Consider the following 12,280-nt stretch of genomic DNA (forward strand, 5'->3'; position numbering starts at 1 on the left):
TCGGTTCAATAAGATTCTAATGTCCACAGCTTTAAAAGTCCGTGGAAGGGTTGTAAAGATTTAGATTGTGACAGTGATTGTGACAGTGATTGTGACAATGAATATCTTCCCCATAACATACGTTACAATGGCCAATCTTTGATTTCCCAGAGGACTATTGTCGAATCAAATATCTCAAACGTAATTTAACCGTAGTAAAAAAATCACTGGAGATAATTCTACGCATTCCCAAGTCAAACTTAGAAAGAAAAAAAAATCAGTTGTCTCCCTTAAACTTCTACATTCCGCCCCCCCCCCCCTTTTTAGGTCCTCTATTTTTTTTTTAAATATGGGTTATATGTTTTTAGCATACACTATTTCAGGTAGGCTACATATGTAGTAATAAATGTAAAAATATAAAAGTACTCTAAAAAAAAAGCTTATTTATGGGAAGAACCTCAATAATGTAGGATTTATATCCTATTTTGATATCGAACAAAAAAAAAAGATTAATTACCAATAAATAATTGACTCATTAATTTTTTTTTCTTTTATCGATTCATGTTTTGATATGTACATTAAATGATTGTCTCAAGTTTCAAATGACCCGAGACATGGGTGTGGGAGAACTGTTAAAATATGAACAGGACAGACAGAGTGTGTTGATATAAGCTTCGCAAAAAGAGTTGCACTGATTTCAATACTTTGCATAACAAAAATTTAAAAAAAAAGGTGGGGGGGGGGGGAATATGAACAAAATAGGAAAAAAAGGAAGGGGGGGGGGGTTAAAACAGAAATTTACTTTAAAAAAATTAACCTGATGTTTCGCTATGATGCGTGGTGACATACAAATAGATGAGTCTCGCTCCATCTCAAACTCCTGTCGCCGCGCGCAAGGCTGTAGCTGTGGCTGGTCTGCTGGTAGCTGGTAACTGCGAAGCTCTTCCTCGTCGTCCCAGCTGCTACCAGTCTCCGAGTGCCTCTGCGCCCTGTCCTCGTCCAGCTTGAGAATCCAGAGGAGGGCGCAGAGCCTGACCATGGCCCTCTCGTGCCTCGACTGCAAGTACATGTCCAGCGGGTTGACCTCCAGGTGGTTGTAGAGGCTGAGAGAGGCACTCAGGCTGCAGTCGTTGTCGCTAGCCGCAGACATGGAATTATCATAGTCTGTATTTGAGAGGGATTGATCGTTCTCCGCAGTTGAAGACACACGACGGGACTCGAACGCGTTGCTCGAGTCATCGCATTCAAAGGACGAGGATCCGTAGTGGATTCCGGAACTAGAACCGTCTGTACCATAGCTTATCGCTATCTCCTGCTGTTGGGCCAGAAACTGCTTCCGCTTCCGTTTGTTGGGTCTCCACCTCCGGAAGCGGAACTTGTCCTTCAGTTTTTCCTTCCCCACTTTCGTATTGATGGTGGCTGCGCTGAACTGGTCGTTCACGCTTGACTGCTCCAAGCCGCATTGCTGGATCGTGGCCGTTTTTTTACGTCGCGAGAAGAAGGCGTGGGGGGAGAACTTCCATGGCCGAAGTACCATGACGTTTGCATTGGTCACCCCGACACCCTCCGTCTTGTCAAATAGACAAAGTCCAGTTCAGGACGAGGCTTGGACCAGGCGCGGATCTGACGCAGGGGTCATTCAATTATGTAAAACTGTACAAGGATATTCATTTTAAGCACAAGGCCTGACACACAGTCTCACTTAAGTTCTGGTTTGTTTTGAAGTCAAATAAAAAAAAGAACATTATCCAGACATAACAGAAATCTTTCAAAGCAGATGTAAAAATGATTGGAATGGCTTTTATTTTTTAAATTCACTTTCCAACTTCACTCCATAACATTATTTAAACATCAAAGTGTTTAACAGTTACTACTGTACGGTTACTAGCAAGATATCTAAGGGCCAGATATAAAAAATAAATTGGATAAACACTATTCTGGTTGTGGAGCTGATGAATAAAACAGAACAAATACGCATTCCTACTATCGCCAGCTGTGTCAAAATACTTCAGGGAATTCCAGCTGACATTATTGGAAAGAGATACGAAAAACTGTCTAGGACAAGGGCAGATAAGAGAAAAAAAAAATGACGTCGTGGCTAGAGAATATTTTACAGGGAAAATTCTGTTCATTTCAATGTGTTGTTTAGAGGTAGAGAAAACAACACAAGAGGCCTTGGCAGTATTGTCAATCAGAGGCTGCGCAACTTTTGTAAGTCAAGAAGCCGTGTCAATATTTGAAATAAGAGGCCCAGTCTGAAGTTTAAAACAGAGACAGCGTCAATGTCTTAAAGTCATAGACCATGTTCTATTTTAAACCAGAGGCAGTGTTGTAATGCCAAAAGACGCATAGAAGTTGAGTTTAATCGGGTTTTTCCGTAGTGACGTGACGAGTAATTTAAAAAGTAGAATTACCAGGAAATATGTAATGTCACAAGACGCGTAGAAGTTGAGTTTAATCGGGGTTTTCCGTAGTGACTTGACGAGTAATAATTCAAAAGTGAGAATAGAAATAAAGCAGTAACAGACAAAGGGCGAGGGATACGACGCCATAGAGAACGACAGGACTGTGCCCTTATTGTGTATTAAAGTATTCGAAGTTATCAGCCAGAATCATTAAGTATATTCCTTGTTCATTCTGTTCATTGTGTCTACAACGAACTCGCGTGTTACAGCAACATCTAAGATTTACTTATCAAAAACACAGAGAGGCCGTGTCAATATTCTAAATCAGAGACCGTGCCCATTTCCCAAACAATGAGTCGTGCAATGGTAAGGGTTCTTTCAAAGTAACAAAACAAAACAAAAAATGCAGGCAACTTCTACAAAACAATACAGATAGGACAGACAACTTTCTGTGGTAGTGACAAAACTCTGAACACTTTTTGTTTTCACAAAAGTCCAAGAGGTAAACATTACGAATAAAAGAAAATTTCAAAACAGAAATCTATTTTTTTAACAAACGAATATTCACATTTATTACAGTAACACCTTTAGTAAAATCATTAAATTTATCGACTCCTTAGGACAGAAGACTCGAAAGCACTAATTATACTCAAAACAATGAACCATAATCTTCAAATAAAAAAAGAGACTTTATATAATATCCAGAAAGACACAATGATTAAGACAGATTCCTTGTTCCGTATGCTAGGACAAGTTTGTACAAACGCTCCTTCTTCCTTAATGATATTACAGCATGGAATGGGTTGCCATGGAATGACCTGGCGGAGATTAAATCATTGATTAACATGCATGATTAACTGACCTAGGAACACGGGTAATCTTTTATTTGTTCTAAGTAACGTCTGTATTTTATAAGATAAGAGAAAACAAAAAACGGAGAGAGGGGTGGGAGAATAGACAAATTACCACACACTCATGACAATGTTTTACTAAAGAGAAATCAATGAAAAACAGAAGAAAATTTCTAACAATCTAATTTCAATCCTGCACTGCTAGAATTTGTCTAACCAGACATTCATTCCAGAACAAGGAGAAATGCGTGCACATAAATTTGAAGCTTTAAAACAAAGAAAAAAAACACAAAGATAAATGTTAAACAATGATGAATAAAAAAATTAGAAGTGTTTTTAATGTTATAATCCAGTATTAAAAAACTTAATTTAAGACACACAATAAAGACAGATTTATTATTCAAAAGTGTTGAATTTTTAATGCAATTGGAATCTAATGGCATTATCTCGTGTAATGTATTCTAACTTAGCAAAAACTTCCAAAAGTGAAAATCCAAAAAAAAAAAATAGACTATAAATAATTGTGCAAAATTAAAACTTGAGCCGAGAAAGGGAAGTGGTACATAAAACATGTAAAAGAATCCACCCAGAGACAGACAGTGAGTTGATAAAACCTTTGTTAACAGAACGGATAAAGAAGAGAGAAACCAAGAGTAAAGAAATAACAGAGAGAGAGAGAGAGAGAGAGAGACAGACAGACAGACAGACAGACAGTAAAACACGAAGTGAATGTGTGTGTGGAATGAAGGGAATGTGTGTTTGAGGAGGAAATCACCGTAAAACAATGCGATCTATAGAGCAGACGATGTTAAGGACATCTGTTTCTTCGGCTAACGGTTATCGAGGGTTTCATGTGGCCAGAACAACGACCAACCGCCTATATTCTACGCAACTAAAGTCAGGGTACCTTTTAAAGTTGCGTAAACTCGGGGGCGCCAAAGCGCTTAAACCTCGCATCCATATTACGAAACTGCATTCTATTTATTGTACTTGTGGGAAGCGTGGTCGAGAGGCTAAGTACGCTTGAACGTGGCTTGAACTTAACCCTATGAAGGGGGCTCGAGGTTCGACAACCGACTCGAGCAGAGTTGTGTTTACTGAGCGCCTACAGGCAGCACGGAAAACCTTCTCCCAGATACCCACTCCCATTGGTCCACAAATGAGATTGGACCATAGCGCTCCGAGCATGCTAAAAGCATGAAAGTAGCGCTATATAAAAGCAATAATTATTATTACATTCATTCGTCTTGCGCTGTCACAGTTTTAATACCCAAACAGTGACGGTAACATAAATAAGTTCATAGAATTCGGATACCTGAAATAAAATCGAATCCCACAAGAAAAAGGTTCAGTCAACGTATTACTATGTCGCTACAAGCTCCTTCATATTGGATAACAACAGAAACAAATTTGTTGGCGCTACCAACCGGAAGTGACGATTGATCGGTAAGTGAGTAACTCGCAATGCATCACGGGACAAGGAAGCTGGAGACATCCCATCCAATCAGATTTTACGCTCAGATTCTTCCCAGTCCAGAAGATGGGCTCACACCAAGATGTCGAAACACACATTCACAGCCACATTACTTCCAGTGTACACTTCACACACACACACACACACCTACATACATTCCAGTAGACTCTTTACACACACACACCAGTACACGTAACTTCAAGTACAACCCCAGACACCATAAAATGAAAGTACACTGAACCAACGAGGATTCTGGAAACTACGCTGGTGCTTAGATGGCCATTTGGAATCATTCCACTGTGACACATAATGTACAGTGCGGATCGATACAGGGGCTGATACTCTCGACAGTATTTCTTACATACAGGGGCTGATACTCTCGACAGTATTTCTTACATACAGGGGCTGATACTCTCGATAGTATTTCTTCCATACAGGGGCTGATTCTCTCGGCAGCATTTCTTCCATACAGGGGCTGACACTCTCGATAGTATTTCTTCCATACAGGGGCTGATTCTCTCGGCAGCATTTCTTCCATACAGGGGCTGATTCTCTCGGCAGCATTTCTTCCATACAGGGGCTGATTCTCTCGGCAGCATTTCTTCCATACAGGGGCTGATACTCTCGGCAGTATTTCTTACAAACAGGGGCTGATATTTTGGACAGTATTTCTTACAGGCAAGGGCTGATACTCTTGTCGGTATTTCTTCCATACAGAGGTTGATACTCTCGGCAGTATTGTTTGATACACTGTATAATAGGTACTCTTTGCAGTGTTGCTTCATAGCAAGGCATATTTATCAGACTTTCCCCTATCTATTGAAGAAAAACGCTTTTTATAAAGACTGGTATTTTGAATTTCGGCATTTTTAGGGTGCCACCCAACTTTAATGGGTACCTGATTTAAGTTAGGGAAAGTCAAGGCGGTTGGCCGTTGTGATGGTCACATGACGCCCTGCTCGTTAAACGTGGGCCAAAGAAACAGATGACCTTAGCATCGTCTGCCCTATTGACCGCATGGTCTGAAAGCGGATACGTAACTTTTATTGATATAGGAAAAAAAAAAGCTACCTTCTTAAACATACACGCAATTCACGCCCTCCTCCGCAAATAAGCAGCCACATACAAGTAGGTGACATGAATGATTAGATATCATCCACTAACATACTGACCAGTTCTGTCTCTCCAGCGACCTTGCTCCCGTTTATCCATTCTTAATCCTGTCACTCACGACGTCCGGGGATCCTCGTTATTGGTAAATCCCCCTGTCCCAGCGTTCATTAGTCCAGAGGTTCCGAGACAAGACATACGTGTGGAAGGAGGGGGGGGTGTCTTTTCATGTTTTAGCTACAACGTCGGCACAGTGACGCCTCATAAATAATTTGAGAAGTAGATGAATGGTCTGGCTTCAAGTTAGATGAGAGACGCTGCGGGTGGCGTGAGACAGAAAGGGGGAACGTGGAGAACTGGAAGGAAGAAAACTAACGATGCCTGTTTTAATGGGGGCGGGTTGGGGATACGCCTTAATGTTTTCGAAAGTGATGTCTGATCCAATGTCCGATCGCATGCTCCGGGATTCTTGCCTAGGTGAAGAGATGACCCAATGTCCGATCGCATGCCGCGGGATTCTTGCCTAGGTGAAGAGATGACCCAATGTCCGATCGCATGCCCCGGGATTCTTGCCTAGGTGAAGAGATGACCCAATGTCCGATCGCATGCCCCGGGATTCTTGCCTAGGTGAAGAGATGACCCAATGTCCGATCGCATGCCCCGGGATTCTTGCCTAGGTGAAGAGAGGACCCAATGTCCGATCGCATGCCCCGGGATTCTTTCCTAGGTGAAGAGATGACCCAATTCATCTTGATGTAATAAAATATTTTTTAATTCTTCGAATAAAAATTATTAAAAAAAAACACCTGAAATGTTACGCACTTAGTATAGAGACGCACCATAGTTGACGAACTTTGAACAGAGCAATAGTGACGTCAACTCACAACAGAACTGTTTCACTCTCAACTACAGACCCAAATAACGCTCCCCCCCCCCCGCCACACCAGCGAGGGCCTGGGATGATGGAAAGCCCTAGGCGAAGTTAATTTGGTGGCCCCAAATGAAATTTTACACAAAATTAAAAAAAAAAAAAAAGAAAACTGAGGAAAAATAAAATTACGCGCTTTTTTAAAACCTGCCTGTGTCTATATCAAAATCGACAAGTAATAATTTCATATTTCACAATTTCCATAGTGGAGACAGAGTTAGATTAGGAAACATAGAGTCATAGTGCTCTACTATGTTTGAGATCTGATCCAAGTCACGCAATTGTTTCTCTAAAACGATTATCTTCTTAGTAATATGCGAGGTCCCCACCAATTGGAGGCCCTATAGGAAGCCACCTAGTTCGCCTACGCCTAAGGCCGGCCCTGTACACACACACACACTAAAACGCTTCCAAAAAAAAAAAGATAGGACCATAGCGCAATTAGTATATTACAGCAAGAGAGATGCGAAATTGTACAAAAATGAAGTAAAATATAAGATTTATGGTTATGCTTGCCCAGGTTGTGGCAAAATATGTAGGTCACAGCTGGGGCTACGTAGCCACGGGAAATACCGCACTCCTCATTAATCGTCGGACTCGAAGACAAGCCTTATTAGTATTATTGTGATGGTGTTTTGATCCTACGAGAACAACTAAAGGACAATCTGAAAGACCACACGGGAATTGATTTGCTATTGGTTGATTTGTAAACACTTAATCCTATCTGGTTCGATTTCATGTTACAAACTAAACCACACATCACGTGATCGATAAAGAAAACATGTTCAAGCGTTGGCGAAAGTCAAACCGGATCGAATCCATTCGCAAAACGTAAAGAGAAGACCTTTTGCATCAGTGAATTTGGACATACAAAAAAAAAATAAAAATAAAATTGTATCGATTCCCAGAGATTGGACGAGAACTTAGAAAAAAAAAAGTAATCGATTCAAAGTTTAGGGAGGAAAACACACTCACACGCACACATAGACACTCACACGCACACACACACACACACACACACACTCTCACGTGAGCATTGCGTCTCTCATTCTCAAGAAACACACACACAAAAAAAGGGGAGATAATGACGTTGCTGTAATTTTCTGCTTTAACTTTGTGGCCGGTGACCTGGGAACGGAAGATTTCCGAAACTGTCTGGCAAGGCAAACACACAGACAAGCAAGCAGATAGACAGAAGATTAGAAGAGGCAGGCTTGATTGGGTCTCGACCCTAAACAATATCAGTTGATTCGACTTCATAGAAAAATGACCACCTTTTCGCCCCCCCCCTCTTTTTTTTCCCCCATAGACAGCAGTTTGAGAAACGCTGGGCTAAACTATATTAGTATTTAACACAGAGGAATTAAAAACATAATTCTATATTAGTTTAAAAAAAAACACATAAAAAAGCATTGCAATGTTGATAATTACAAATAAAAAAAAATGGTATTAAGATATTTGTTATGAATACTTCATTTCCATGAAACTTAAGGAATTCGGAGCCATTCGGAATCACTCGGAATCATTCGGAAACACTCGTAATCATTCGTAATCATTCGGAATCACTGAGGTCTAATCATTGTACTATTTCTGATTGAGCAGTCAAGTGTCTTCCTACAAAACTCTGGTAAATTGGCAAGTAGCCTGTACAATTAGTGTTCACCGACGTCTGATATACAATGGACGTTACTGGAATAACGAATGATTGAAATCAATCCAGAATAAAACGGAATAAGATTAAAAATGTATTCATGCACATAGCGACCAAGTACAAGGTCTTCAGCGCTACTATGTTAAATAACATATACACTTACAATGGCTGCGTTTGCAACCTCTTAGTCATGTCGGTCATGTTCCATATTAAATAGAAGTCATTGATTAATTACATTTTAGATTTTTTATAGATTATTATACATCATTCATATACATCATACATAATGTGCACATTTCTTATGTAAGAAAAACTATGATATCATCTCCAAAGATAACACAAAGCTTTTTAGTTAGCATTTAGCAAAGGGAGAGAACATATAGCAGAAAAAAAGGAAACCGTGTTTTTTCTCTGCATGAAATATTGATGCTTGGAGCTATTGTTGATTCCCTGTTGCTTTGAAACACACAGTCCATTAAAAGGGTTAAACTTCTATCAATATCGATTGACCTGCGCGTCAGATGTGTTGAACGCTACAATCTTAACGATCAATTTTTAAATGTCCGAGAGATGCAACATCATCGACGGCTGGCGATAAATAATATATTCGGAGTATATTTTAGTTTTGAATTGCGAGTCGGGGAGGGGAACGTTGCACCCGGCCAAACTGAGCGGCTATCAAGATATTCATCCGACGGGGCCACGGCTGGGCAAGCGAGAGTGTGTGGGCGATGCCGATAATTGTAAAGCAATTGGTCTTCCACAAAGTTGTGCCAGGGATGACAGGAGGACTCAAGTGATCCCCGACTTATCTGTCTCCAGTTTCTTAACAAGTGTCGATATATCTCTTAATATATAAAGCACAATGTAAGGAGTGAGTATGTATGTATGTATGTATGTCCCGAATAGAAATCAAAACCGTTTGACCAATCTTGATCAAATTTGGCATGAATGTTCCTTAGATGTGAAATGTCCTTCCCACGCAAGGAAGGCCTTAAAAACCCCCTAAATTTGTCTCTACCAAAGAACGAAACTTTTAAACAAATCGGGTAAACCCGTTTTCATAGTATTTTTAAATTAGCTATGTAAGGAAACATGGCTCTAGATCAGTGATGCACAAACTAAGGCCCGCGAGCTGCGGGTCATATCCGGTTGGTTTTATTAAATTAATAGTAATACTTTGTTTTCTTTTCTCATTTGTACTCAATAAGGAGTTTAGGATTTGGTGCCCCACCCCCCTTTTTTTTTTACATATTTACTTTTCTTGGAACACTCTGCCCCTTTCCCTAAGAGTTGTTTTTTTTTTAATTTTCTCAATAGAATTCAAACAAATGAAACAAGATCCGTACAGCTTATAAGAAAATAAATGAGACAACAAATTAGAACTGATACTTGACACAACAGATTAATAGATAACAAACAAACATATGAAGAACAAAGAAAGAAGACGCATTTGTTTGTAGACATTTATCGCTGCCTCTGTGCAAACAGATTCAAACACTAAACAAATATAGCGGAACGAATCATCAAGAAACAGCTTAAGTATTGCTTGAATATCTCCCAATCTTCTTTTAGACACAACAAAGTTCTAACCACCGTCTCTCTTTCTCTCACTTTCTCTTTCCCTTCCACCCTCTCTCTCTCTTCTCCCCTAATACAAGCTTTCATCCCGGAGCTCGCTCTCTAAATCAATTTCGCCTCTCCCTATTTTATGTTTTAACGACTTTCACTTATCTGCTCAGCACTTTGGACTTTGGACCTCATCGGCCGTCCTATAAACTTTCCGGGTAATTTCTCCACCGTATTAACTCCCCGCCCCCCTCCCCTTTTTTACTCCCTTGATCACCGCGACCACCCCCCTCCTCTCTGACCCAAGACTCTTTAAATCTAGTACGCTCAGACTTAAGTCTGATCTGGACATCTCCAGAATCAATGTTGTAGATTCTCTCCCTCGTTAGATTCCTTAAATGTACACGCGAAGGAGTCAGTCTCGATGTCTGTCAGAGGGTCTCACTTTGTTGATGCAGGCACTCGGTAACATTCTTTCTTCCGTAGAAACAGTCGGTGGGGGTAGACGGAACAGTGGCAGGGCCCCAGTGATCAGAGAGGCGAGAAGGAGAAGCAAACACAATGAATGTTCGTTAGGTCCAAAAGTCAAAATGTTCATTAGGTCAAAAAGTCTAGATGTTCATAAGGTTCAAAGGTCTAGATGATCATTAGGTCCAAAAGTCTAAATGTTCATTAGGTCAAAAAGTCTAAATGTTCATTAGGTTCAAAAGTCTAGATGTTCAATAGGTCCAAAAGTCTAGATAATTATTAGGTCCAAAAATCTAAATGTTCATTAGCTCCAAAAGTCTAGATGATCATTAGGTCCAAAAAGTCTAAATGTTCTTTAGGTCCAAAAGTCTAGATGATTATTAGGTCCAAAAATCTAAATGTTCATTAGCTCCAAAAGTCTAGATGATCATAAGGTCCAAAAGTCTAAATGTTCATTAGGTCCAAAAGTCTAGATGATCATTAGGTTCAAAAGTCAAGATGTGCATTAGGTCCAAAAGTCTAAATGATCATTAGGTCCAAAAGTCTAAATGATCATTAGGTCCAAAAGTCAAGATGATCATTAAGTTCAAAAGTCTAGATGTTCATTAATTGTGCATGTGCATGTGTGAATGATAATTAATTTTCTTCACACAAATGTGAACACTTTTTACAAAAAAAAAAAAAAATGAATAAAGAAAATTGCAGCCAAAAAAAACTTTACTAGAGAAACTCGAACGTTGGCACCTTACAAGAAAGAAAGAAGAAAAAACAAAAATTATGTTTACATCCATTAAACTCTGGGAGAAAGACAACGTTAAAGTCAGAAGTAAATAGCAGTTACATATTCCACTCTTAACCCATTGCTAGCTCATACCCAATGTGTTGTTTTTTCCATTTGAGTATCTCTCTTGTATATTGTAAGTCAATGATGCCTAACTTAAGTCCTTGAAGCAGTGCAATCCAGCCCCTTGAAAATTTTGAAAGATTAATTGTAGGTTAAAGTTAGCCAGTTAGCCTTTATATATAACTAGCCGAATTTAACGCGTGGCCTGCTGGCCTTAGTTTGGGTTTTACTAATCTAGTATATTGGATTTAGATCCACATTGGCAAGCATGACGAATGTTAGCTTTTTTTGGGCCACGAAAAGAAAAGTAGATTGTGAAAACGGGTTTACCCGTTTAGACGACATATTCATATGATCAAACATAAATACTGGGAAAACGGGTTTAACCGATTTGTTAAAAAGTTTTAATCTTTTATAGAGATAAATTTAGTTTTCTTTTATTTTTAGGGCCCGCTGTTTGTGTGTGTGTGTGTGTGTGTGTGGAGGGGGGGGGTTTAAACATAAACTACGTTCTCCACCATGATCTAAGGAGCATTTACGCCAAGTTTTATCAAGATTGGTCAAAATGTTTTCATTTCTATGAAGGACATGCATAGATATACCTTACATTCAATTATATATATTAGATTTCAAATGCTGTAGTTAGCCCAAAATTTTGTTCAAAATTATTGCATGAAAATAGATGTTATTTTGTTATGTATATGATTCCAATGATTGGCTTATGATTTAAAAATGGTCGAACCAGCGTCTAGATGTAATGAAAACATGGTAGTTAATCTAAAAAGAGGAATGACGGCAAAGTGATAAGGCGCTTGGCGTACGAACCCCGGGATCTGGAGTTCGAATCCCAGTGAAGACTTAAATTTGAATCATCGGTATTTTTAGGACGACCACCCAACTCTAATGGATAACAGAGATACGCTGAGAAAGTAAAGGTGGTTGGTCGTTATGTTGGACACATGAAACCCTCGTTAACCATTGCCCGCAGCAACAGATGAGCT

General features: G+C 39.6%; 1 protein-coding gene across 11 annotated transcripts in view; it reads right to left on the reverse strand.

The window, feature by feature from the left end:
• LOC106069679 (peripheral plasma membrane protein CASK-like) overlaps positions 1-12,280 on the reverse strand; it is a 390,362-nt gene that overhangs the window by 55,523 nt on the left and 322,559 nt on the right. The window contains exon 1 of one of the 11 annotated variants that reach the window (XM_056013244.1): positions 797-1,696. The exons of the other annotated variants lie outside the window; for them this stretch is intronic. Coding sequence (XP_055869219.1) covers positions 797-1,516 — 720 coding nt within the window. The 5' untranslated portion in view covers positions 1,517-1,696. Of the gene's footprint in view, positions 1-796; positions 1,697-12,280 lie in introns of those variants that run through there. 11 annotated transcript variants of the gene reach the window in all.

The sequence above is a fragment of the Biomphalaria glabrata genome, chromosome 15, assembly GCF_947242115.1.
Source record: "Biomphalaria glabrata chromosome 15, xgBioGlab47.1, whole genome shotgun sequence".
Classification (NCBI taxonomy): domain Eukaryota; kingdom Metazoa; phylum Mollusca; class Gastropoda; family Planorbidae; genus Biomphalaria; species Biomphalaria glabrata.